The sequence below is a fragment of the Entelurus aequoreus genome, linkage group LG03 (assembly GCF_033978785.1).
Source record: "Entelurus aequoreus isolate RoL-2023_Sb linkage group LG03, RoL_Eaeq_v1.1, whole genome shotgun sequence".
In the NCBI taxonomy this organism is placed as follows: Eukaryota; Metazoa; Chordata; class Actinopteri; order Syngnathiformes; family Syngnathidae; genus Entelurus; species Entelurus aequoreus.
Genome location: NC_084733.1, coordinates 48,063,304 through 48,091,261, shown reverse-complemented (window position 1 = coordinate 48,091,261; position 27,958 = coordinate 48,063,304). Strand labels below are relative to the sequence as shown.

Here is a 27,958-nt window from a genome sequence, read left to right as displayed (position 1 = left end):
ACCCAAGCTACGTCACCGTGTGGGGAGGCGAGGCGTCGGAGTTTCGCCCGGTTGTCATTCCCCGAGGGAAAAAAAGTAGGTGTGAGTGAAAATTACCTGGCCTCGGACACCTGGTGCTCGTCACATACATGTCGGTCGTCGAATTTCATTCCCCCAAAGACTCTCAACGCTGGCTTCACTCAGGAGTAGGACGGAGAAGGCTTTACAGGTACGTTCATGCTCGGGGGGAATATACGGAAACGCTGGTTCGGTCCCGACTTAAGTTCATGACCGTACAAGTCTACTATAGTGAAACAGTCAACTAAAATAAGGAAGCACGTTGATCTGTTTAGAATGTGGCAAAAAAGTGGTCCAGTCGCAAATGTCACAGGAAGAAAAAAACCGCCAGCACTGTTAGTTTCCTTTTTAGCTGAAGTTCCACGAAAGCCTCACACTACTAAAAGCTTTCTGCAATGCCTAGTAATTAAAGGCTCTCACGGTCTAGAAGTTTAGTGTCATTTTATTTAATATTCTGAATGGGTTGTGGTCGCTATACTGTACATCTGCTTACCACTTACCTGCAATATTTGTCGCCATTGCACAGAATATGTTCACTATACATGCTGTTTAGTAGTAACCGACAGACCGGAAGTGTTTGGATAAACAGGTCTAACCAAGGTGAGACGAGCACTTCCGCTCATTATTCTCGACATGTTGCCAGGTGTCTTCCTCAGGTGTTCACCTCAATGAATGTGGTACTTCTCTTTTTTGTTGTTGACGTCCTAGGATGCCAAGAAAATCCTGACTCGCAGCAGCACCAGGATGAGCGTGACGTCATGGTTTCTGGTCAGCAGCTCAGGCATGCGCCACCGGTTGCCACGGGAGATGATCTTTGTGGGTCGGGATGATTGCGAACTTATGCTGCAGGTGTGTGTGTGACTTTGTGTGTTTTACTTAGTGCATGTTGGCCGAGCTTGACTCAGGAAAAGAGGTGAACCATGTTTGGTGCAATCCTTTCAAAATGGTTACATGTCTGATGGGGCAGCCTTAACCTGTCAGTTGCTAGGCACTAAAACAGTGCTATTGAACTGGCAGCCCGAGGGCCAAATCCGGGATGACACCATACCAGCCTCCGAATTCAGTTTTCCGGCAAATTCCTAAAAACACTGGAGTGCTCCAGTTTTGTAGATTAACTTGGACGGCTGTCAAGACATTCGCAGATTCTTGCGTTGACATTTTACCCTTGCTAGCAAACCCAGAACACTGTGGTCCAAATTTGAGATTTACATAACTGAATGTTCTTCAGGGCACCCCTTTCAAGGTGACCTACTATGCAAAACTAACCTTTCTTACCTGATGGTACTCTCCTTTGTGTATTTGAGATCCCCATGAGTCCCGAAAGTGCAGGCATTGCGGAGATATCTATAAAACAATCTTGCTTTCCTTCATACTTCAGCCAAACGAATTTGTGGGAGTTTGTTCTGAATCGTGACGTTTTCTGACCTGTAACGTCAGCGGGTAGAAATTTACCCAAAGACTTATGCGTGAGTCCGCCATTGTATTATGACTCAATAAGCTCCTTCTTTTTTCTACCCCCTTGTTGTGGGGCAGACTGGCTCGTACATGCACGTGCATCCTACGCTGTAGACTCCATAAGGAAGCGCTAAAAACTGATTCATGGATGACGGGGAGAAGACCCTGTCAACGTGGAGGCACGTTAATAAGACCGGCCACAAAAGGACGTATCCTGAAGAGACTGTTAGAAAGTGGCTTGAAGACTGTCTGTAAAACATAATCTGCAACGTTTCGACCAAAGAACCACCATTACATGTTATGTAGACCCCAAGGAAGTGTTTTAAATTTAGAAAAAAATTATTATAGCTCTCGTTTAAGTTCTCTCCTTATTAGCAGTCAGAATTTTTTTTTCCGTAATGTCATTTCTTTTAACTAAGGTGTTCCTGTAGCTTGCGCACTTTAATTACAGCCAGTAGTCATTCATTCAACTTATTTAGTTGAATTAGTAGTGTTCCTCAAGGTTCCATTTTCAGTCCTCTTTGTAATCATTTTAATTCAACTGGTGGCCTGCGAGTTTAGTTAAAAAAACTTCAAGTTCTGAGAGACTTGTACTTTTGCTGCAGATTCTTACAATATCTATGACAGAGAAAAGATCTCTGACTAGCTTTTTTTCAGAAGGTCCTTAAAAACAAAGACCAAAGTCAAAATGTCTACTGGTTTGTTGTAATATACAAAATAAGACAAATAGTGAAGGGAGAAGTCAGGCCTCCCGGTCCTTAGCTTTCTGGAAATCTGACCCCATAAACAATTTAGTTGAATATCTTTGCTTTAGTATATACAAAACGCTCTGAAACTGTTGACCAAGCTCATAGTTGGATTAAAACGTTGCTGTGGTTCACATGCTTGCCAAACTGCTTTCAGGAATAAATATCTCATTTTGCTAAATGCTTCCTTACTCAGCGTGTAAACCTCCAAACTACTTTTACAATTTATAAAATATTTTCTTTGAGTATTTTTCAACATGCTCCATATTCTTCTCCATATTCTCTGTGTACTAGAGAGACTATCCTGTCGTGTCAAATAACACTGGCCCCTCCAACTTGCGTGTTTGGAATTACCGAGACAACTGTTGTCCAAAGAGTTTCCAAGTCTCTAGACTAGCAATTAGACCACATATCTGCCTTTGTTGTTTTTTTTGTCTCTAGTTTTCTGTTGTGCCGAAACCGTCAGGTCTGACATTGAGGAATGTGTTAGTGTTGCAGCTCAGTTAACCTAATCAAAAACGTAAACTGTTTAATTAACCCTCAGCCTCAGGCAAGCATGCCATTCACCAGAAAGTTGACAGAGCAGATAGGACAAGAGACAATGTGCATCAGAGCGGCTTTTTCCCTCCAGATAAAAGGCCTATTGAAGGGTGTCGACAATTTTGCCTGGTAGTCTGTTGTCATGATTATTGTGATGTGGGGGCCCTGAGTGGTCAATGAAAAGAGAACAGAAACAGTGAATGTTTGCTTGTACAGTAATTAAAACAAGCATATTTACCCTGGGAGAAAAAAGAAATGTATTAAAATTAGGGCTGTCAAAAATAATGAGTTACCTAAAGTGATTAATCACCAAAAAAATTCACATTATTCATGTTTATGCACTCATTAATCACACAATTTATTTTGACCATACATTCTTCTTTACCATAACTGAGGATGGTTATCTGAAAGGCTGCATGGGTTGCTAAATGGTCAGTGATCAGGTCAATGCATAATAAAGATCGTCCGATTATCGGCGCTGACATATCAGTATCGGCCTTTTATTTTCGGTATACGATATACTGTATACACACGATACCAGTATTTAGTATATAAACATTTTATTTGGTGTATATAAAACAAAAATAGTGAAGTAGATGGAAATAATGACTACTCAAGCACCAGCGCGTTTGCCCTGCATGTGAAGAGTTGCTTTTTTTTCACTGGACTGCTCTAGCTGCCATGCACCCACCCCCTTTGTCTTCCTCCTGCAATGTTGGTCACTGGTTCACAGTCTGTCTAACTTTCAAAACTTTTGCCGTGAAATCCAGTTTTTGTCCTTCTTTGCCGGTATCTGACCGGTTGTGTTTTGTTTATTTTTGCTACTGCAGTGAGTCTCTCGACAAGCCTCCATCTGCAGCACTCGCAGCGTGGGCTGATTGAAGGAGCGCACAGTTTCATGTTTCGTGATTCAACCAAACAATGCGACAGAAATGAATGGGCATGAAGATGACATATCTCTGCCAAAGGACGGGACGTTAGATAAAACATTTAAAAAATGTTCCTGTACGAAATTCTGACAAAAATTGCATTTGTGACCGAATTTTGGGGTCTTTTTTAATTTCATTGGAATTTTGCAAGCAAATAATAACATTTGAATAGCTATGAAGGATTAATCCTAAATCAAAAGTACTGTATGAATATGCTGATTCAAAATTTCTATACGATAACAAAAAAAACCTACAGTACATTGTTTTCTTTCTTATACATTTTCCAACATTATATTAAGAAACAATCTTGTTACTAGCCGAAATTCTGTGCTCAGTATAGGCTGACAATTAAGTTTATGTATTTTATTAAAACTTGGCACGACAAAAGTTTTTTTTTGTTGGTGCAGCAATGTAGCTCAACATAACAGTTTAGCAAATTATTCCTAGTCACACCCTGGGGCGTCAAAGTGGAGGGAAAAGTGGGGATGTTATACCGGAGCCCCAAGTACATGAGGGGCTCCTGGGCTTTGGTTAGTTTGAAGATTTTTTTTTCTTTCATTTAAAAATGCAAATGCTTATAAACAACGTCATAAATGTTAAGGTAAAAAATAGAGCTGTGAAAGTTTAATACTAAGGTTGTTTTAATCAAAGAATATCCAAAACTACCTAGACCCCCCATCAAAATAAAAAATGCAAAGCTATTCGTTCCATCTGGATAGCAGGAAACCTAGCTTGGAACACTTCACTCAACCCAGCCATCATAACGTCCTCAGAGCTCAACTTTAAGCGGTCTCACACAGCACCAACATTTTGGAACAAGGATGAACTGATAGACAAAAGGTAAAAATACACCAAATGTATTTGTGGTAGGTAGGGATGTAACAGTATGGACATTTCATATCATGGTTATCGTGACAAAATTAACACGGTTATAATTATTATCGTGGAATTGTTGAATGTGCTCCAAAAGTACTTAAACACACTGAAATATTTTGACCAACATTTTTTTTGATAACTAAAATAAATGGACACACTCAGAAAACCCACTATTTTGCATGTTTTGTTTCTTATGCTTCACTAATAGTGTTTTAGTCTTAGTATTGTATCTGTTTTAATGGCTAAGCTTTTAATGTTTTAAATATTGGTTTGTACTGTCGTAGTTTAAGATTTATTTAAATGAAGAGTGTCTAACAAATACAACCTATTATTGTTATGTCTGGCAGGCGTTGTGGCGTCCTACTCTGTTCAGTGGCCCTTGAATGCATCGAAAAAACACCTGTTTCACATACACTGTAGTATAGAACGATCAATCCTGTCTAAGAGAGTATGTAGGTTGAAAGTGTGTATATGTAGACAGTATATAAGTGTGTGTATGTGTAATGTATGTGTGTGTATTATGTATGTATGTATGTATGTATGTATGTATGTATGTGTATATGTATGTATGTATGTACAGTATATGTCTATATATGTATGTAGTGTATATATATAGATGTATGTATATACTGTATGTATATATGTGTATATGTATGTACAGTATATGTCTATATATATATGTATGTGTATACTGTATGTATATATGTGTATATGTATGTATGTATGTACAGTATATGTCTATATATGTATGTAGTGTGTATATTTATATATATATGTTTGTATATTTATTTATTTATTCATGGGGCTTTATTCTAGATATGTTCCCATTTTTCAATTAAGGTTTTTACATGTTTTTTAAAAAGCTCTGTAGTGCATTTAAACATACCAAGTGTGTGTGTGTTTAGGGTGGCAATTTCGGGTTTGGGATAGGGTGATCCTTTATGAGTCTTGAGTATCGGGGCCCAGAATTTAATGCTACGACACTGGTCACATGGCCTGCAGCCACCTGTTGCTGGGTAGAATTTTGTGTCCAATATGCCGTTTCTTTGGCAAGTTGTTGCTGACAGTGGTGCTACATCACACAGCAAAGAAAGGACAGTGACCATTTGCAGCAACACAGACTCTTTACTGATACTACTTCTGAAGGACATTTGATAGGTAGATTTGTACAAGACTGTCACAAAAATGACAGAATACATGTTGGAAAAAATAGACATTTATAGACAAAAGAGACATGTATTTTTTGTTAATGCAAAATCCATCGTTTTTATTTTACAGTCTCGAAGTGTCGACAAACAGCATGCTGTGATCAACTACGACACAAACACAGATGAGCACATGGTGAAGGACCTGGGCAGCTTAAACGGGGTGAGTGATTCCAACGTGATCGAGGCCACACTCAGTTCTACAAACTGTTCCTTATGCATGCAACGAGAGCTGTTTGTAAGAGTAGTCTGACCTTTGCTCTCAAATTTTTAGCACCGGTTTCCTCTGTGTCACTTTTCTGCTGGTTCATTATCCCCAGTGAACTCTACAATTTGCGTGGTCAGGGAAGCTGCTTGTTGTTCTCCCACAGTGCCTTTGGTCTGTGGCTGCAGCAGACAAATTAATCAGAGCAGATCAGTGTGGGGCCTCAATAAAGCTGCTCTTTAATTCTCCCCCCGGACCACCTTTGTCCCGAAATATATAAACAGAAATCTCACTGATTAGTTTTTGCAGAAAATGACGCATTTATAGACAGTTCCAGTATCGCTTCCTCTCAGCCTGCTTTCAGTTTCATGCATGTCTTTGCCAATGGTTGCCTTACCTAAGGACATAATCTCATCAGAGTTTTAAAAACCACAAGATTAGCTTTCAATGGGAAAAGGGCCAATTGCAAAGCACCTTACAGTATCTGCATGCGTGCAACATCGAGCAAGAAGCTCTCTCACATCCACTATGTTTAAATACAAGCTTGATGTTTATAATTCTGATTTTTTTTTCTCAGACATTTGTGAATGACCTCAGAATTCCGGACCAGACCTACATCACCCTCAAGCTTTCCGATGTAATTCGCTTTGGTTATGATATCCTTTCTTCCTTTTAATGTAATTCCTAATATTACTGATGCAGCATATCACTCACATTGGTTATTATAGTATGTAAGGAAACTGACAGATTCAGGTCACAACAATGTGCGGTGTATTTAGTTATGGTGACAAACATTTCTAACAGTCACTGTACTGCAAAATAGCTTTCAGTCATGTTATCTAAACTAGATTCCACCTTCCTCAGGCTTTCAGCTGGAGATTTTCAGTCCACATTTGACAATAATCTAAAACCCCTGACAGAAAAACCACAGAGGATTAACATGCCTTTGCAGCCAGTGGCCAACAAAGGGAAAACACTAAATATTATTGATGCAAACAGCAGCCTAATTGTGCCTCATTTCAGACACACATACAGTATTTGGTTTAAATAGTGTTTCCTCAGGTAGCAGTGTTGTACATTAGCTACTCTGTTAATGCACAGGCAGAAGGTTGATCACGTCTGGTATGTTGTTTGTCCTGCCATCAGTGTGTGTGAATGTGGAAATAGTGTCAAAGCGCTTTGAGTTCCTTTAAAAAAGGTAGAAACGCGCTATACAAGTTTAACACATTTACATTTACATTCTACTTTAACTGGTGCACACATGCTCATGTATATATCCTGGAGAAGATTCAACACAAAGTCCCAGAGGAGGCTCTCAAAGTAAGTAGCCTTTTCAGGCAAGCAGTAATGAAATCTTTGTCATTGTTATTCTATTAATAAAAGATACATGTAACCAGATTGTTTTGAAATCTAGTCGGATTTGTGTGCATGTATCTGCAAGGCATTCCTCACTTCCTGTTTTCCCACTCTCATACCTTTTGCAGCATGAAAAGTACACTAGCCAGTTGCAGCTTGGCCTAAAAGCCTTGGAGGCCAGTGTGAAGGACAAGCAGCAGGTCCATAGCACAGAGAAAAGAAAAGAGGCCGTTTCTAATGCTAAGCTACCTCAGAAGAGTGAGCGCAGAGCCCTCTCACTCACAGGTACAAATGGCCCCTCACACAGTGACTGTAATCCAAACCTATCATTACACTTAAATTATTGAGGCGTTTTTGTTATTTTGTTGTTTTTGTTTATTTATGGCATTTTTTTAAAATAAAAACTTTTTTTTATAAAGGAAAAATGCAAAATATGCGATACTTCTAAAAAATAAGTTGCAGCGTGAAATATTTGAGGTTGGGTAATTACAGCCTTGAATAGGTAAATTAAAATAATTGCTTTTCATACAGTGGACACAAAATATTGCTTTTACAGTGCTTACCAAGCCAGAATGAAATAGAAAGTATAGGCAGGACTTGGTTGAATTTATTGAGTTCACACAAGTGTTTTATACAGTTCATCCGGATAGTATTCACAGCACTTCACTTTTTCCAAATTTTCTTATGTTACAGCCATATTCCAAAATGGAATAAATTCATTTTTGTCCGCAAAGTTTTACAGACATTACCCCATAATGACAATGTGAAAACATCTTTTGGATTTTTTTGCAAATGTATTAAAAATAAAAAAACTAAGAAATCACATGTACATAAGTATTCACAGGACTTTGCACTAGTAATGACGAGCGAATATATGAAGGTTTTTGCAGAGCAATACTGTTACAACGTGGAATTTTGTAAGTGTTTATGGAATTCAAAAGGTTGTTAGATTTTTTAGGCACTTTTTTAATTGGTTATACAATGTTTGATGTGTTTGACTTTGTATGTACTACTGCACTTTATTGTTCAAGTTTTGTCATATGCGGTTTTAACTGAAATGAATGCAAAGGAGCATGAGTGAGGTGTTCTGCTGAAGCCTTCTGCTTTCTAATCAGGGTAGGTTACATCAAAATCCTTGAATATTTGGCAAATTGGATATCAACGTTTATTCTCAATTTACAGACTACAACTCATATTTACTTTGACTGGTAATGTTTGTGGGAAGCCAGTCAAAGCTAAGCATGGATCAAGCATTCAAAATAGTTAAACAGGACTTATGAAGTGTGTCCGAACAAAGCATGTATTGACTAGTGTGAGTCTGCCCTTATTCTTGTGTAGATATGTGCTTGGTTGTGTGAAGCCTATGAGATATTGTGTTTTAAGTTGGCAACATGTTGACTTTTTTTGGAATTTTGCCTTTTGTTCACAATCATTATGAGAGACAAGAAGACAAAATGTTTTTTTTGCTTTCTAACATGTACAAATCTAGGTAGCTAGCAATACAGCTAATGGTAGCAATCAATTCTACCTCTAAATCACTTTAAAATGCATTCAAAAACCGCCATTCAAGTCCCGTAACCCGTATAATAACCACGCTGTAGCAACATTGTTATTGTAAGAGCGAACACTGAGGAACTATTTTTCTATCGTAGTAACACATCGGCGTGCTTCGGTATTAGCTGTAAAAGCTAACTACGGAAAGAGATAAGCTAGCTTCTACGACAACACCAAATGCGTTTGCGTTTGTAATGCACATCACTGCGATAGGACACCAATCTGTACTGACTGAAAAACATGAACAATCATATTACAGTATCTGTGAAGTATTAGCCCACATTTCATGTTTTGTTTGTACACAGCTAGCCAGACATTGGAACAGAGAGTGTGACCTGTAATTATAATAACACGCATGGCATACTGCGTGTATCATGATCAATATAAAGTGTGACCCACTCGATGGACAGTTATGTCTTTGGTCCAACTGGCCAGGGATGTTTTTTTCTGGTTTATTTGGGGTATGCACTCCATTTATGTCAAAATAGCTTGCTTTCAAATTCCACATTTGCAGCTTCGATTCACTTTCACCTCACTCTATTGGCTTCCGTCTGCTCCAACCTTTCACCCTCTTCTTCGCGCTCGCTTTTCGAAGCAGTAGTTCATCCTTCGTTCATTCAGTTTCAAAAAGATAAGGTTGTGAATCCTCATTTTCAAAAAAAATTAAAAAGTGCAGTTCCCTTTAAGTGTTTGTTGCGGACATGCCAAGTGGTGAGAGGTTAGGACCAGCTCTTATCTTTTTTAGCCATGCCTGTTAGCAGAAAGCCCTTTTTAAAGCGAACGCCCATGAAGGTTCTTAAAACAGTGTGTTTGTCGTGGTGCCAGCTTGTCACATGTGCCTGTCTAACTGGAGTTGATCTCAGGGCATCTAAGCTGCTCTGAGCAGCACGAATCTCAGCAAATCCTATTTTACAGCATCGACCACAGTTAAATAATTGTTAGAGAATTAAGTTTGTGTGCCCTTCCAGCTGATTGCATCATAATAACCCCTGTGAGGTCAGAGTAAGGGTAAGACTTAAAATGGAGCGTTTCTGAACATCTTTGCCAAGTCCAGGTTCTAGCAGAAGCTAGACATTGGGGTGTGATGGCCATGTCATTTGATCGTCTTCAACAACCGTTCTACTACACTAGCAGTATTTGTTTTCTCTATTCTTAACAGAACTCAGAATTTTATATTCTCTGCACTGAGAAATACAAACTGTAGGACAATGCTAAAGTGGACTACATTTTGTGCTGGTTTTTCACAAGTTAGTCACTTGTCCAAATCTGGCGACTCTGCCCCATACTTGAAAGAGAGCTATGAATATACTTTCTATGTTCTCTTGTGTGTTTTCCAATCCAGCTGCATGGGATGTGGAGATTATCCAAGACATGTGGCTGTCTGCACTTATAGAGGGTGTGACTCATTAAGCCATTAAAAGAACAGTTTACCGCATTACTGTACCTTGACAACCAAAACTATTTTTGCCTACAGTAGAGCAAATATACCAATCAGTTGTTGTGATATTTTTACAATGGTACTATACAATAACTGGCTTAAGTCCATTATCCTGACGTGCACTGGAAGACATTCACATTCCTATACTTTGAGGATATTGAGCTTATTTCGTCTTTGCATATGGTTGTAAAAACTATGTTGACCTTAGATAAACCCTAGCGGGAGGGAGAATATGTAGTTGTGACAAACTTTAAGTGCAAGTAAGCGGTAATCCTTAGAGACCATTCAATTATCAATAAATCTTTTTATATATAAAATGCCCCCTCTATAGATCAAGAGGTTATCCATTGTTCTTCTCCCTTGAAGATTAGGATTAGCTACATTGTTTTTTGTATTAGGATTATCTGTATAGACTACACGGCAGGGGTGTTAAACTCATTTTAGCTCAGGGGCCGCATGGAGGAAAATCTATTCCCACGAGGGCCGCACTGGAAAAATCATGGCATAATAACTTCGAAATATAACTACGACAACTTCAGATTGTTTTTTTTGTTTTACTTAGGTATAAAATAGAACGAGCACTTTCTGAAAATGTACATATTACAAATAATCGTCTTGACAAAACACATGAACGCAATGAACTTAGACTTTGTCTCAGTGTATCTACTAAGCCATTAAACTGTAAATCACAGCCTATCTCTGATTGAACAAAATACAGAATAAATAATAGGTCTTCTGGGTATCAAATACCTCATTTGTCATTTCCACGTATTAATCCTGTGCTAACTCAACAAACCATACAAACTGAAGTAGAAACTATTCAGTTGAGTTACTCCCTGCCTTGTAGGCACCACTGTGTATAGATAGAAATATACAAGCTGCGCAATACGAGGACCATTTCAACAAACTAAACAAATGAATTTAAGAGATTGACAGTATTGCAGTAAATCCCACACTACTCAGTGGCCTAGTGGTTAAAGTGTCCGCCCTGAGATCGGTAGGTTGTGAGTTCAAACCCCGACAGAGTCATACCAAAGACTATAAAAATGGGACCCATTACCTCCCTGCTTGGCACTCAGCATCAAGGGTTGGAATTGGGGGTTAAATCACCAAAAATGATTTCTGGGTGCGGCACCGCTGCTGCTCACTGCTCCCCTCACCTCCCAGGGGGTGAACAATGGGATGGGTCAAATGCAGAGGACAAATTTTGTGTGTGTGACAATCATTGGTACTTTAACTTAACTTAAGTTAACTTTAACTAGTTTAGTTTTTTAAAATTTCCACAGAAGACAATCGTTTTCGTAGAACTATATTGAGGTGCAGTGTCTCATGCATCATTTTAAGTGGTGTTACCAATTGTTTATTTTACTCCTGAAACCTGGTATCTTTAAGCCTTCTCAAGTGCATCAATATCAGGTGTCACATCTTGAGTGGCAGACAATTTTAGGATGTTATCCAGGTGGTTGTGCGTGAGCCTTGAGCGTAGCTTTGTTGAGAAAACGTGCTCACAAAGATGTGTGGTTTCCCATGCACTTCTGTGAATAAATAGGAAGAGTATAATTTTTATTGGAACACTCTGCACTCTGTCAATTTTTTTCTTTTTTGACAAATACATTTTGTGGAAATGAGGATGCTAAATCACAATATGTTCGAAGCAGTATACGTAAAATGGCAAGTTTTACGTTGTGTCGAGGGGGAGGAGCTTTACTGTAAACCTCTTGCTTGCTCGGCCCCGTATAAACCATTTACTTGCCGAACAAAATTGCTATTGCGACATCCATTTGACATATTGAGGACTGCAGTTTCTTTCATTTCAAAAAGTCAGCTTATTTTACACTTAGCAATCCTATCCTGCGGGCCGGGTGAAACCCATTCACAGGCCAGGCGGCATGTTTAACATCCCTGCTATACAGCATGCATCATAGTGTCTGTGTGAGATAGTTGACCGCCCCTTTTTTGCTGTCCTCTTGTAATAGTACTGTGTGGGCAATCTGTGTATTACACACCTTCTCTTTTTAAATGAACTATCATTTATTTTTAATGATATATTTCTTGATCGCCCTATGAAGCTAATACAGTGTGTGTGTGTTCGTCACTTAGGTGCTACAGATGCACCAATATCCAAGCCAACTCCTCTTTATGGCCGGCCGTCCTGGTGGGGGGAGGATGAAGACCCGGCCACTAAAATCCAGAACCGAATTGGAAAGTCCACTGAACATCAATCGCCAGGTCTGAGAACATGTCCTACAGTTTTACATACAGTATGTGTGTGAAAGCTACTTTATTCTAAGTAAAGTGGGTGTACAGTGTTTTTCCACATCTGTGACTTAGAACCTAATTAGAAATGACAGGCTTTCCTGTGGCATCACATTCGGAAACCCTTTGTGGGTCATCGAGCGATGGGTGGTGTTAAGCCCAAGGCAGTTAGTTCTCTGGCTGAAAATTGTGGAATGTGAGCCAGATTTTACTATGCCAGGCCAATGGGCAGTGCCTGTCTGCCTCATGATGGATTATGACCTGCTAAACTGTTAGAAGGGGGAGGAAGCATGATTGTTAGCCTCATGTTACCCAGTAGTAGTGGATTATGGGAGTGGTGTCCCGCAACTGTCGACAACCCAATAGTAGAAATAATGTAATTTGGGTATACTTTGTTTATGTTTGAGGACCATATATTTAAAAAGTATACTGTATATACTATATACATAGGCCAGGACACCTTGCGGTTACATCTACATGAGTTTTCCCCTTGACAGCTATAAACCGCTTCTACTCTTATGGCAACATTTTAGTTATTAGTGGGATTTTTTGTCTATTCTTCCAAAAGATGAGTTGTGAGGTCAAAAATCACAGATGTAGGACAGCAAGGCCTGGTTTACAGGGCTCCATTTGAGCCAGTCCAGTTCTTCCACACTAAACCCATCCAGGGCCGTAACTAGGATATGACAAATACCGAAGTCAAAAATTGGTGGTGCAAGAGGAGCTCTGAAAGACTGAAATCATGTGTATCAGAGCAACTTATACAAAATATTACCTTGAGCAACACAATGAATTTCCATAATACCAAAAGCTTACATTGAGGTAGAACTAGAACTATGTTATATTATCTAACATCTTTGAAAATCAGCTTGATTTTGTAACAGTCCTATTTTTTATTAATATGCTGAAGTTTAGCGTATTAAACAATTTTAACATCTGTAAAACATTAATTATAAACATTACTATATTTTCAACTATGAGCGAAGTTGAACCCACAACCTTCTGTTTGTTGAGTATTAATGACGCACATCACGAGAGCTGTTGAAAGTCCAAATGGTAAATTTCTTAGCATATTCTTATCAGGGACAGAGCATTATGTGGCCAGGAATACGTTTGTAGTAAAATGTTTTATGAAGCGCATTGTCTTACAAAAAATTACAATTGCCATATGCTTCTTTACGCAAAACGGGCCGCGAAGGCTTACACACAGATACGTTTACGGCTGGCGGGCTTGATCTCTGTGAGCAGAACCTGGCGGACATGACAACGTTATTTTCCTGACAGCGTTTCAATTTCATTCAGGTGAAACCAACATTAGTGACGTCCGTACAATTTAATGTTATGTTGACAGCACATTTTGGATGATGTTAATAGTAAAAGTGGACTTCATTGTGTTTTGTTGCTGGAGTTATAGCAGGCTGTGCATGACCAAAGATTGTATATTGTGACAGGATGATCTACCGCATGGTGATATTATGTAACGGCGTGGCGCGGTTGGGAGAGTGGCCGTGCCAGCAACCTGAGGGTTCATGGTTCGATCCCCACCTTCTACCATCCTCGTCATGTCTGTTGTGTCCTTGAGCAAGACACTTCACCCTTGCTCCTGATGGGTCATGGTTAGCGCCTTGCATGGCAGCTCCCGCCATCGGTGTGTGAATGTGTGTGTGAACGGGTGACTGTGGATATAGTGTCAAAGCGCTTTGAGAACCTTGAAGGTAGAAAAGCGCTATACAAGTATAACCCATTTATGTACAGTACAGCGCACACCAAGTCCTACACAAAGTACATTTGCAGTCAATCATATCATCTTCTTTTTGCTACTTGTAAAAAATACAGAGGACATGACCTCAGTGTCCTCAATAGTAGTTACGGCCATGAACCCATCCAGCCATGCCTTTATTCCCACAAAGCTGAAAGTATAGAGTTGAAGATGCTTCTGTTATTGTCGTCACCATGCATCTCCACAGTGTGTTGAACCCTAACCAGTTATATTCATTGATATTAGGAATGTTACAATATCAAAATCTCACGGTATGATATTGTCATGGTATAAAGGCCACGGTACGATAATATTGTGGAATTGTCAAAAAAAAAAAAGACTTGGTAAAAATGCTACAGTGAGTAAAAAAGGGTTGCAGGAATGTTTAGGATAAACACACTGACTGTTAATGCTAAAAGGTTTTAATCATATTTATTACTATGAACACATTTTTAAATGCAAATAATTGTGCAGAAACATCCACTGTTTCAAGCAAATGTCTGACAATTTTATTTGTAACAATTTAAATACCTCAAAAATTGATGTTTAGCTTCGCTGGCTACAAATATATTTTCCGGGTGTTAGTTTATTAAGTAGCTTTTCATATTTCTCGCGGTGTGCAAAGTCCACGCTCCCACTGGACGCTTTCCCTCCGAGGCCGTGCGCAGTGACCCACTGTATGTCCCCTTGGAAACCCTTGAGACGGAGGTAGCGCTTTAGTATGCAGACCTCCGCCAAAGAGATTTTGAGTTATGTTGCTAACAAACAGACAAAGTTATGGATGGACCTTGATGAAATGTTTAGGAAATATCCATAAAAACAATTCCTCTTATCTACGAAAATCACACTTCTCCTGCAGTCTACGTCCTTTTCTCCCCTTTACAGGATTATGGGAGATGTAGTTTATTTTTAGACCGACCATTGCAAAAGCACCAGAAAAAACTACTCTTACTAAGATTTTGTTTCATACCGTCAGACGTCACGTCATTATTGTGATGACTTTGAAACCGCAATACCGCGGTATCTACAATACTGTTAAATCTCTAATTGATATGTTATCTTTCCAAAACAGAAAAAGGTAAAAATGTGTCCAGATATGAGCTCAGTGGTTCTCTGTCTGAAAATCAAGGCAAGTCCATCTTTTCCTACCGCCGAGAGCCCAGCTACTTCGAGATCCCCACGAAAGAGCTCCAGCAACGTCCTCATAAGGAACTAGAGTTGGAAGTTCAGGAGGTTCCGACAAAGGACACTCAAGATCTCTCTCAACAGTTTCCATCCACCCCCACACCTCCTGTGGTCCAAAGCCATGCCTCCTTCACTATCGAATTTGATGAATGCACCCCAGGCAAAATGAAGATCAAAGACCATGTGACCAAGTTTTCGTTCCGTCAGCAGCGTAAGCCACCTCCCACAGAAGCTGTGACCACGCCCACTGAGGTTGTATCAGCAGAAAGTAAGGTGGCTGACTGGCTCGTTCAAAGTACTGCTAACATGAAGAGGACAAGGTCACAGGGTGAAAGCTTCTTAAGCAGTGACCAGCTACTTCTAAAGAGTAGCAAGGGTGAGTACCAATACCTGTAAGTTTAAGATTAAACAATACCACACATGTATTTTGTAAAAAATGCTAATGTGATGTTGTGTCACCATCAGTAAACCATGAAGATGGTTCTGACAGCGGTTCAGAGGATCCTGAATTCAATAAAAAGGGTTGTCTCCAATCAAGCCAAAGAACCTCCCCCCCACAGCGCTTCACAGACTCAGAACTGCTGTCGTCCTACTCTCCTCCAGACTCTCAGTCTGGTACTAGTAAGACGGATCCTCACCAAGCCTTTGTCATAGAATTCATTAAGGAAAATTTTGATGATAACCCCAGACGGAATCGTTCCCAGACTGCACCACCCGAACCTCTAAATTTCAGGGTCCAGCTTGATAAGGCCAAGAAAAGCCTAAGCCCCAATGGCGAGAGTCAAGTCCAGCCTCCAGCCTCTAACACGCCCCCAACACAGCGGTACACTATTCCCCTCAAAGATCCTGCTTCCACAGGCTCTCAGAGAGCTGGCTCTCTACGAAGGGAAAAGACAGAGGAACGAATTAGCATCAGCTCCTCATCACAGTCATCGTCCACAATTTCTGTAAGGCCTTTTAGTAGTGTGGGCCGGAGATCCAAACTCGCAAAGGAATTTACTGCTGAATGGTTTAAACAGACAAAACATACATCTTCTTCCAGTGGTGAGAAAAATGCAGCTAGTCCTCCAACAAAACCTGAACCTGAGACATTTGTAGTCTCACACACTGATGAGACCCTCACAAGCCCTCCTGCAGTGAATTCTTCCCTTTTGCCAAAGACATCCTCTCCCATCCACCATCCTGTTCCTCTCCAGGCACCCAAAATGCCTTTGGTTTCTCCAAGTGTAGAGGTCAAGGTCCAGCATGGCCGTCTTAGAAATGAAGAGGACGAAACTTTAAGTGATGCTGGAACCTACACTATAGAAGCGGATCTCCAAGATAAAGAGCTTGAAGAGGCACGGAACAAGATTGACCAGGCAAGTTTTTTTTTAAGTCATACACACGATTGCTGTCGCTTTCCATTGGGAAACTCATAAAACTGGTCACCGATCAAGCAGTCTCATCTCTGTCTGGAGATGAGTTCCCTCTCAAGAGGAGAAACCATGGCTATTGGCAACACCAATTACCCACTTGCAATGCTTTGTTCCAGGTGTTTGGCGTTGTTCAGAACCCTGAGAGAACCAACCAGATTGAAGCACAGACATCAGCAACATTTAGGCCTGTTAATAATGAGGGCAGGGAGCAGCATAGAGAGAGTAGCAGTGGGGAGGTGAGGCCAGCTCCACATCATGGAGCAAGTGGGGTGAAGGTAAACCTTCCTGCTCACAGCTGGATCAACCAAATCAGTAGTCACCAATTAATTTAATACCAGATTAGGGATGTAACGATATGAACATTTCAAATCACGGTTATTATTATCGCGGTATTGTTTAAATGTGCTGTAAAGGTACTTATACAAACACTGAAATATTTTGATCAAGTTATTTAAAAAAGTAAATAAATAAATGAAAAGACACACTGTCAGAAAGCCCACTATTTTGCGTGTTATGTTTCTTCTGCTTGCCTGATAATATTTGATCTGTTTTAAATATTGATTTGTACTGTAGCACTTCAAATAAGATTTATTTAAATTAAAAGTGTGTAACAAAATGTATTATTAATATTTCTTGCAGGCGATGTGGCATCCTACTTTTAATCAATCAATCAATCAAGGTTTGTTTATATAGCACCTTACAACATCACAATAGTGCCCAATGTGCTTTACGGGACAAACAAGTTAAAAACAAGTACGAACAGGGTAAAAATAAATTAAAACATGCATATAAAAACTGTTTTAAAAAAACAAACTTATCTCTAAAAAAACACTTTTGGTGATTGTGTGTAATTATACTCCGTTCAGCAGTCCTTCAACGCACCGTAAAAACAATTCCTTCTCGCATTCCTCTGAGTATGGGATGATCACTCTGCTAAAAGCACAGCTTTCAGGTTCAATGTGCACAATTGAATATCTTAGTTGCTCAGGCAGCAATGTGTTTATTTAAGTTTAGATTGGGGTATGTTGTCTCATAATGGGGAAAGACATTGTCTCTTGTTCTCATGTTAGCATTTAAGCCAGCAGGCTGGTGCCAGTTAGTCCGTGAGTTTATCAAAGTGCAGTTATTAATCACGTTTTTTTTTAAATCATTTAAATGATTTAATTTAAAGCGTTAATACTAACCGTTGGGAGTTTTACCGTGGTTATTATTAATACCGTTTATCGTTACATCCCTACACCAGATAATTAAATGATTGTGATGTGTCAGTGAGCCACATATTTTTTAAATTGACAAATCTGCATGGATTGGTGTCTTGATTTGTCTTCTTGGTATTTCCTCTGTCTTGTAATCATTCGCTGCTTTGTTTCCTAAATTATTTCTTTTCACACGCTCAGGGACTTTTATAGTTTGTTTTAATCACGGTGTAAAAAAAATCCGGAATCTAATGTCCTCTATGTAAACCCTCACAAGACAACTTAGGTACACTTGTATGATCTATTGATTGTTTGTCGTTACAGGAACTGGGCCTTTTAAGAAATATAATTTAAAATTTTGACTTATAATATCAGAGAAATTTTGATATTTCAGTGTTTATTTGTGTGGATGTTTGTAGTTGCAGAGCTACACATCTCAGTATGATACAGTAAAAAAAAGCAACCACAATAATATACACATTGGTTAATACTTCTCTGACAATGCCAAAAAAACATGTCCTTGTAAAATTTACATATTTGGAAATAGATCCTATATTGAATCGCATTAGATTGTAGCCGTGTACCAAATGTACTCTTCTGCTTCTCATATGTGTTTGCTACCTTATACAAAAGAAGCATTCATGATTAATCCCAATATAGCATATACTTAGTAGACACAAATAAATGGTTTACCTCACACAGGTCCAGCCAGCAGTGTTGCAGGGAGCTCCAAAATGGATGTCTTGCTGGGCCAGTTTGGCAGACAGCTTTGTGGAATCTGGCCCTTCGTCTGGCCTGTTTAATATTTCGTCCCAGATAAATATGCCAGGAGGAGGTAAGCAAATTGATGCAAGATCATTCTATTTAAAATTATATGGGGCTACATACACTGATGAATAGAAATTATATTTTTCATTGTGAAACGTGTTTAAAATGCTAAAATGTAACTATTGTTGCACTATATAGCACGGAGCACAATCATCCACAAGACCACACTCAGCCAAAATTATGACAGCCTCGACTCTGAATGCCCACAATCCCTTCTTGGGGAGAAGACTGACGTTCCAGCTCCCAGAATTCATATTCACTATGACCCGCACGCAACATTTGAGGTGGAGGAAAGTAGCTTGGTGGCTGCAAACTCACCGGATGGCATTCATAGGTTGTCTGTGCAAGATGATGTGGAGCCTGATAGCCTTAGTGATGCCAGCAAGTCTGACGATGGCTCCATCGTAGAGCAGAGGAGAAGGCCACTATCGGAGACGGAGGACAAGAAAAATAAAGATGAAGAGTCAAAATCCTTCTACATAGGATCAGAAGAAGATACACCACAATACACTAAAAACAAGGAAGGGAAAAGACGTTCCCCTAAAACCTTCTCAACAGCTACTTTAACCAAACGCAGAGGTAGCCAAGAGTCTGATAAAGTCAAGCCAAGCATGTCTGCTCCTATTCTGGGCCAAGCCACACAGAACCCTGAGTCCAAGGACAGCTCACTATCCTCCTTAGTCAGGCAAGAGAGCTTCACCAAGGAGCACCCTAGTACTGCCAGACTGCCCAACATCTCTTCTATAAGCGACCTAGAGCACAATTCATTCCAGCCAGCATACAATCAGGACACCCATTCTTACCTCAGAGAAACTGAGAATGTCTTGGCTGTTCTAGAGGCCAAACTCCAAGCAGGCCAATCAGAAAACGCACCTTCTCCCATTCCAGATTCCCTCTCTGGGGAATCCGATGTGGATTCCTCCAGCACACTCAGCATGCAGAGCAGTAAGACCAGGTCGCACTCTAAAATAACTCCACTGAGTAGTCTCCACAGTGAGACATCCTCAACCAGCATATCTAGTCACTGCTCAAACCACCAGTCTTCTGTTTTGAACCAGCAACAAGGAAAGAGTGAACCCCTTAGAAGACCAGTTGAACTTAGACGTAGTGTTGGCAAATGTGGCTCCATGGACCTAAGTGACGACCCTCAAAGTTCTATTGTTCGGTACTCCGATCAGGAGTTAAACTCTATACAGACTAGTAGAAAATACACTGTGCCTCTTCAGAGGGAAGATGCTAAGAGTTCTAGAGTAACACAAGCTTTGACTCGTGTCAACAGTTTGTCAGCACCAAGACCTACTCGGGCGTCCATGCTCCGACGAGCGCGCCTTGGCGAAGCCTCCGACAATGAGAGCACTGAGACGGACAAGCCGTCTCAGGAGGCAGCTAACATACCTACTAAGCAGCCACAGGAAACCAAAAAACTGTCTAGGTGGGATATGCTGGCGATGCCTCGACGGCGGGCAAGCTCCTTCCATACACCCAGTGACACAGAGAGCTCCTCCGCCCCTCAGTGGATGGGAAGGAGCTCTGCATTCCCAAACCGCTACACAGAGTCTGGAAGCGGCTCCAGTTACAAGACCTCAGCTTTGGGGCCAAAACCTGGCGAAAGGCCTCAGAAACCCCCTCTCACCAAGACACCTATCACCCGTGTCCGCTCCAGCAGTGCCAAATATGCCAGCAGCACAGCAAGTAAGTTTACCAATGTTTTAATATTAATAATATTTTCATATTCACATCTTCTATTTACACTGCTTTAAATTGGTTATGACAGCTTAAATAGAAGGTAGTTTGATGGTGCTATCTGCAGGGGAAACAGCTTTGCAGCTATAAAATATCAAGCAATAGCAAGTCAACTCTCTCATATTTTCCAACAGGTTGTTTAACTGTATGTTTGTATGTAAAATACTGTAAGCCTGTAATTGTTTCCTAATGTGTACAACTCAATTTAAAATACATTTAATAACTGTGGGAGGGATATCATAGAATTTTCCAATGTTTAAAAGGCAATATTAGGGCTTTTTTTCATTTACTTTTGGAACATACTCTCAGCAGCAATTTACTGTACCTTAAAAATAAATGTTTTGGCAATATTAGTTTGTATATAGAAATTGTTTTATATTATGAAAATGAATACATATTACAAAATGTGACTCCTGCAATAAACACGGACACAGTCTTCTCACAATCACAACGAAGTGAGGTTTACAGGTGGTCTTTTTTTCTTCATTTTATAATATTTTGCAGTTGAGAGTGCACTCCCATAAATTAATATTGTACAAAAAGAAAAACTAGTTACGTGTGAGCAACACAGTAATATGTAGTTGCTACACTGAGAAACTGAGAAACTTCTTAACTTTAACATCCATTATGTCAAGAATGAGGCAAACTCTTCTGGTGGCATCGCTTAAAAGAAAAAGGAAAGAGAAAGTGGAGAAATCAACATTGGCTATATGCTCTTTCCAAGCCGCTCAAATGCCGCGACCATCATTAGGGACAAATATGCTATTATTGAACATGTGAAATTATGTGCTTCTATAAACTGGACAGTGATTATTAGGCAGCGTAGTTGTCTCATTGTTGAGACTTCCTCCTCCCAAAATCTCTCCCTCCTTGCAACACCCCTTCCAGTGTTCAAGCCAACCACAGGACACAAGTAATCACCTTATTATGTTATGTATTTGCTGTGTAAGTTACTAAGTTAGTTACCAATATAGCTCAAAAAGCTATGATTGGATTTGGATAAAACATTCAGGTAATGTTAGAAAGGAACAAGTGTTTACTTTTGGGAGTGATCCTGATCACTGTCTGCATTCAGGATTTTTGAAAAAAGGATTATTTTGTATTAGTAGGTGGGGCTTGACAGAGGTCTGTGCTCTGAGTGCTTTTCTAGCGTTTCATTTAAGTATTTAATTTAATATTTGCATTACTATATTTTACATGTATTTCATGTGTTTTGTGTACAGGGTAAGTGACTTAGTTGATGATTTAGATATAAATTCTGACTTACACTAACAGTCGCCTGCACGGAACTCGTGAGTAATTGGAGGACCACCTGAATTTGATTATTTTTTTCCCCAAAATGTTATCCTTCAGAATGTGTTGCTATTAGCCCAGAGACCAGAACTTGATTGGCCTGAAACTAAAAGGCCTGGTACTGAACCCAGTGGTGAATTGGTTTGCTTCTTCAAAAGTATTAACCTCTTTTTATGCAAAGGACAATTCCTGCAAAGTTGGTGCATCAGAGCTGTAACCGTTGTTCTAAAATTGATTCACCATTATTCACCTTTCACACAGAACACGCAAAGCAAGATATTTCTGTAATTTACTGTTTTCAGACAGTGTCTCAGCCTCCCAAAATCTGATTGTGACGTGACATATGAAAGTATTTGGAACAACAAATGCCTCCAACACAACAGGGTGGGGGTATGAGTCCACTGTGTGAAACTTCAAGCCCAGCATTATGGAGTAACCTTTCACAAAGACGATATCCACCCTCTGTTACAACTCTGATACTACCTCCAAAGCTGAAAAATTGACACATAAACTTCAAAACCCCTCATTACATTGCAGTTTTAAAGGCAACGCAAGGAGGGCTGTTTACTTTATGTCTCACTAATATTGTCATGTCCACTCAAGCAGCTTTTTTGCAGAGATGGTCTATATGGGAATAAATCAAATCTATCCTTTGCTAACAATATTAACACTTAAAAAGTATTCAATATTAAGATTTACTCTTGTGGGTATAGGGAAAGGTGCCTACCAGCTCATTATGTGTATTCCACTTCAGTGCTGTAAAACATTTGCTCATTTCATCTCTTAAATTTTTGTCAGATACCAACAAACCAAAACATTTTTTTACAATTGAGCACTTCTACAGCACCTTTTTTCTCATTTGTGGTCCTGTCGTGTCAAACTCCTTGGCGGTGAACTATGACGCTATGCATTCCTTCCTCTCTCAATTTCCTCCCTTCTCCTCCTTAACTCAAACCAATACACACTGCTAAGGCTCTCGGAGACGACAGAAGGGTTCTGGCTATGCATCCACCTCAGATGAGGAGTACGACTCCAGTCAAAGCACACCAAAACACAAACGCTCCCAACCTTCCTCAGCCTCCCACAGCCCACACCGTCAACCTCGAGCTCACCCAGTGGTCCTAGTGCGCCCGAAGCCCCGCAACAAAGATTCTGAAGAGGAGATCCAGGAGGCAGAGGCCTTCCAGGACTGGTCCACACACAGTGCTGAGATTGCACGGTACGAAATAACAGAGCTGTTATTCCTTATCACCACTCACATTGTCACATTTGTATGAGAAAAGATTTGCTTTAAGTTGACATTCCTTCTCTGTTAGTTTGAGTCAAGACCTGGCCAAAGATCTTGCTATCTTGGCCAGAGAGATTCATGACGTGGCAGGAGAAGGCGACCAGAAGAGCTCAAACGTGGAGAGTAGCATGCCTGTTTCTGCAATGACCGCTCACGAAAAGGTAAGCAAACACTGTTCTTGGGATTGTCACTGCTTAAAATACTCATTCAGTGTGTAGATGACGTCTGGCCAATTCTACATGTCATTAAAAAAAAAAAGGTTGGAAAAAGATATCCATAGAGTGGCCGTGCCAGCAATCGGAGGGTTGCTGGTTACTGGGGTTCAATCCCCACCTTCTACCATCCTAGTCACGTCCGTTGTGTCCTTGGGCAAGACACTTCACCCTTGCTCCTGATGGGTGCTGGTTAGCGCCTTGCATGGCAGCTCCCGCCATCAGTGTGTGTGAATGGGTGAATGTGGAAATACAGTCAAAGCGCTTTGAGTACCTTGAAGGTAGAAAAGCGCTATACAAGTATAACCCATTTATCATTTATTTATTTATCATTATGTTACATTTTTGACATTTTGCTAGATTTTTCTTCCATTTTGGTTTTTCGTTTCTACAATATTACACAGGCCCATTAAAAAAGGAGGCACAGTCCGCAAATGGCACCCAGGCCGCACTATGGAAACTCATAGGGCCTGATTTACTAAGATCCTGTCTTCTACTAACTGCGTGTGCATTTGAAAAGTGGTGCAGACCGCCTTATTTGAATTAGGATTTTGTGTGCCCACAGAGACATTTGATAATTTTTCTGCACATTCATGTTATCTTGCTCCTACCTGGTGCGATGTGTTAAACCGGCGGCAAACATCTATAATCTGTAACACCTTTTCTGAATCGCAATAGAAAACAGAAACATATGAATACTGACACCTAATTCTGTGCGCAAGACTATGGATCGAATCACCAGCACATTTGTGCATCTCTTGAATAACTAAAATGCAAGAAAAGGCATAATTTAGGAGATATAGTAATATAAATAAAATTAAAAAAACAAACATTAAAAAAACCCGCCACCAATTGAATTCATCAGCCCCATAAATCATCCGGCAGCAATAAAATTATAAAAGGGAATTGCAGAATAGATTATATTTCTAATATTTTTTTATTAATGACCGTCCAAAATGTTTCGATATTTCACCATGGTAAGTGAAGTTTTACAGCACCAAATGACGAAAAAGTGTCTCTAAGCTCTGTCTTCTTAGTACTATCGCTAGTCATGACTCCATCCAGTCAAAGGCTGGGCTGCATGCTTGGAAAATGTGTGCTGCACACTTATACCACTCGACTTTGATGGTTGTGGTATTGCACACTCCCCTGGTTTGTAGATGTGTTCTGCATGTCTGGATCTCTGCTTATGCACAAATACTTTGTGACCGCTTGTTTGATTATTGAGTAAATGCTTGACCCAAGAAACACCTCCTGTCTTTCACTTGAATGCGTACCGCGTGGAAATCCGGTACATTTCAGTACTGAACCTAAGGCTCCATACTGTAAAATCTGAATACAAAAACATTTTTAACTTTCCACTCCTTGTAGCTAGACAAAGTCGCTAAGTTGACAACATTGGTCCCTCTTGCTACTTGTCCTTATCCTCTGGCAGACCAGGCATGTTTTAGCTGTGTTAAAAAGCAGTGTTTTTCTTCATGTCACCCCTTAACAGGTATCATTAAATGTAATTGTGGCAGTCCAAATGTATGTGTGGCTGTCTGCTACAAATAAATTAATGTCTGGGGAACCACTGTCAGTTATATATTCAGTGTATTTTGACTTGACTTAATCTACTACAGCTGTGATCTTTCAACACTAACTTTGTTGCAGCTGGTTCACCATATACCAGAGACCGGATTAAACTATGAAAGAGACCCTCCTAATTCTTCACCAGCACCAGACCCTTATCTGAACTTGCATGATCCTGAGCCAAACCCCATGGACCAACCTAACAACAGACAGGAGGTTTGACACAATGGACTGCCTCACAAAAAGTTATGAAAAATATCTACCTGTGTATGTTAGATATGATATCTACTTGTTACTGCAGGTCACCGTAGATGACCCCATGCTCAATCCAGTGTCTCAGGTCATCATGGCCATCAGAGAGAATACTGAGCAACTTTCCCAGAAGATCAAGTAAGATGAAACACACATCTGATTTAAACTATGAACAGGAATATCAGCTTAGTGAGTGAGCACACAAACAATCTAACTTAAATTCTAAAAAACATAAATAGGCATTTTTATCAAAGGTCTCTTTTTTTATTGTCTGTACCATTTCTGTCCCATTGGGGGAACCGTGGATTCAATTGTATTCATAGTCATGCAACCGCCGCGTCCACCACCACACAGATGTGTTTTTTATGTAGAACACGGGTCCTACATTAGTTTGTTTTGCTTTAATAACAGTGCACGGTATGTTTTTCTTCAAATAAAAACATTAAATGTCACCCAAAAATCTTTCGTTTGAGCTGACCTTAAGCATGACTTCTGTTTTGTTGAGAAACTTTTATGGGTGATCCCACCATAATGTTTGGGATCACTTGCCAGTCTCATGCAAACAATTGATTCCATTTCATAATTACAAATAATTGGATGATTTTGAATAAATAATCAGATGCTTTTAAAAAATGAGCTATATTTTATTATCAGCAACTGTCAGTTACCGGCGTCAATCTCCTGCTGTGACTGCATCTCAATCACAGGCTCGGAATGGCCATAAAGACAGAACCCTTCAGTTTCTGGATGTGCTTATAAAGCAAAAATTACTAAAAAAAATTACGAGGAAACTCAAAACTTAAAACCCCGTAACAAGTTTAGAAAAAACAACACACACACACAGACATAAAAGTGTTTGTCTACGACCACGCATATCTAGTTGTAATTGATGTGTGTGTGCTTCTTTCCTGATTAATGCGTAGTTTCAGGCACAAATATAGCAGATTGTCCACTAACTTCATTTTGTACTGTTTTCAGAGTATTGTTTCAGGACAAAATGGATATTTGGGAACAAATCGAGGCTGAAGTTACTTCGGATAGCGATGGTCTTGTCGTGAAAACATCCAACAAGGTTTGAGTTAAAACATTTTTTGTAGTTTCAGCATAAATATTTGAAAAATAATGATGAACGGCATTTCAGGACATCACTTCTATTTTGAAAGAACTCAAGAGAGTCCAAAGACAACTTGAGGGTAAGTCATTTTGTTATTGACAAAAACCTGAATACTTATTTTAATTGAATTTGTCTTTCTAGTCATTAATACAGTCATGGAGCCGAGTTGCCAGGTGGATGGTGGACGGTCCTCTATGTCTGAAGTCCCATTGTCCTTGGGGAATCACTCTTCTAGAACTGCAGCCTCACGAGACTGGAGAACAGTCCACTCCATTTCGAAGCGAGGCGGCGGTCGGAGACCAGGCGAAAGCGTGCGGAGGGCCGCCGTGACACCAGAAGACCTTAGAGAGGGACGCTTGGTTTGACATCATCAAACACAGGTGTCCGACTTTTTATTTTTGCAACAAGTGAAAATAGAGTATTGGGGAAGTGGAAGTTTGATACAGACTTGGAATCTCCCTTACAACCAGTCAAACACACTACTAAACTTGCCAGTGAATCTGTCCTCCACACTATTTCAGTGGGTTGAGTGACTGCGTGCGTGTGTGCATGCGACATCCACCCATTAATTTGCCAATCAATTGCCCAACTGCTGATTTTGAGACAGATGAAGATTAATTTGTTGCGTTAAAAAAAAGCATCCTGAGAGGGTTCAACTCAGGGATCCCGATCATTTTTTATCACAGAATGTCAACTATTTATAAGGGCTCTTTTGTGGGAAACTCATTTAATGTATGTAATGACTTGGGGGAGACATTTATTGGTCTCAATAAGTTTGTCATTTTTATCCATCTGAATTATAGTGAGCTCACTAAATATTTGCACAAGTGATGTAAAAGCATGCAGCATGCTTTATTTTGTAGGATACTATGAGCCTTCTACCACCTCATCTTCTACTAAGACGTCCCCTTAATCACATGGTCACTTCCAGCAGGTCCCCATGCGCCCTTTTATTTAATATTTTCTTAAGGACAACATTTGAGTCTTTGATCGTTTATTACCAGTTACCTCTAAATCTCTTGGGGATTTTTTGCACTAAACATTATCCCCTTGTCTCTACATGCTGCAATTAAGAAAAGCCCTTTTTTCCTGTGTGACAGCAGGATGAAGGTGCTTTACCATGATGCACCAACTCTATGTTGGTCCTCTTCCCAGTCCAGGTTGTGCGTGATTGTAAGGTTGATGCAAGTGCCAAGGGAGCTGTGTTAGGACGCTTCTTGCAGCCAAGTTTAAGTGAATGTATGATGTGTTGCTGCTAATCATCTTTGATGCTTGGGTTTAGTCCCAACAAGGACCTTATATACATACAAAGCTACACCATTATGTGTCAATTTGTGTTGTTTTTCTTTCTATAAGATATTCACATTTGTGCTTCTTTAATAAAGAATCACATGTAGTTGTCTTATTGGTGTTGTAATATGTTTGTGTCAAATGATTATATGGGTATTTTTCAAATAAATGAAACTAGCAAAGATGTTGTGTTG

The 27,958-nt window shown here is 39.8% G+C and overlaps 1 protein-coding gene across 5 annotated transcripts; it reads left to right on the top strand.

The window, feature by feature from the left end:
* On the top strand, nt 1-27,948 carry cep170ba (centrosomal protein 170Ba). 5 transcript variants are annotated; one of them, XM_062041991.1, is made up of 20 exons: nt 1-208; nt 584-657; nt 766-906; nt 5,882-5,971; nt 6,591-6,671; nt 7,277-7,333; nt 7,498-7,654; nt 12,462-12,590; nt 15,449-15,937; nt 16,027-16,919; nt 17,093-17,251; nt 18,875-19,007; nt 19,139-20,692; nt 23,009-23,255; nt 23,353-23,485; nt 25,190-25,324; nt 25,410-25,498; nt 26,339-26,432; nt 26,502-26,553; nt 26,616-27,948. In XM_062041991.1, exons 3-20 carry the CDS (start codon nt 802-804, stop codon nt 26,837-26,839), a joined length of 4,821 nt encoding a protein of 1,606 aa, XP_061897975.1. In that variant the 5' UTR covers nt 1-208; nt 584-657; nt 766-801; the 3' UTR covers nt 26,840-27,948. The 5 variants fall into 5 exon arrangements, with proteins under 5 accessions (XP_061897975.1, XP_061897977.1, XP_061897976.1 ...); XM_062041993.1 differs by lacking the exon at nt 584-657 and having other exon boundaries at nt 23,114-23,255; XM_062041992.1 differs by lacking the exon at nt 584-657 and having other exon boundaries at nt 2-208; nt 17,093-17,212.
* Nucleotides 27,949-27,958: the final 10 nt, after the last annotated feature.

Excerpts from the sequence above, each read along its gene's own strand:
- cep170ba (XM_062041991.1), top strand. The coding sequence starts at position 802 with ATGAGCGTGACGTCATGGTTTCTGGTCAGCAGCTCAGGCATGCGCCAC. Across the intron at positions 23,256-23,352 it reads CACAGTGCTGAGATTGCACG|TTTGAGTCAAGACCTGGCCA; the intron begins GTACGAAATAAC and ends CTTCTCTGTTAG. Across the intron at positions 26,554-26,615 it reads AGTCCAAAGACAACTTGAGG|TCATTAATACAGTCATGGAG; the intron begins GTAAGTCATTTT and ends TTGTCTTTCTAG.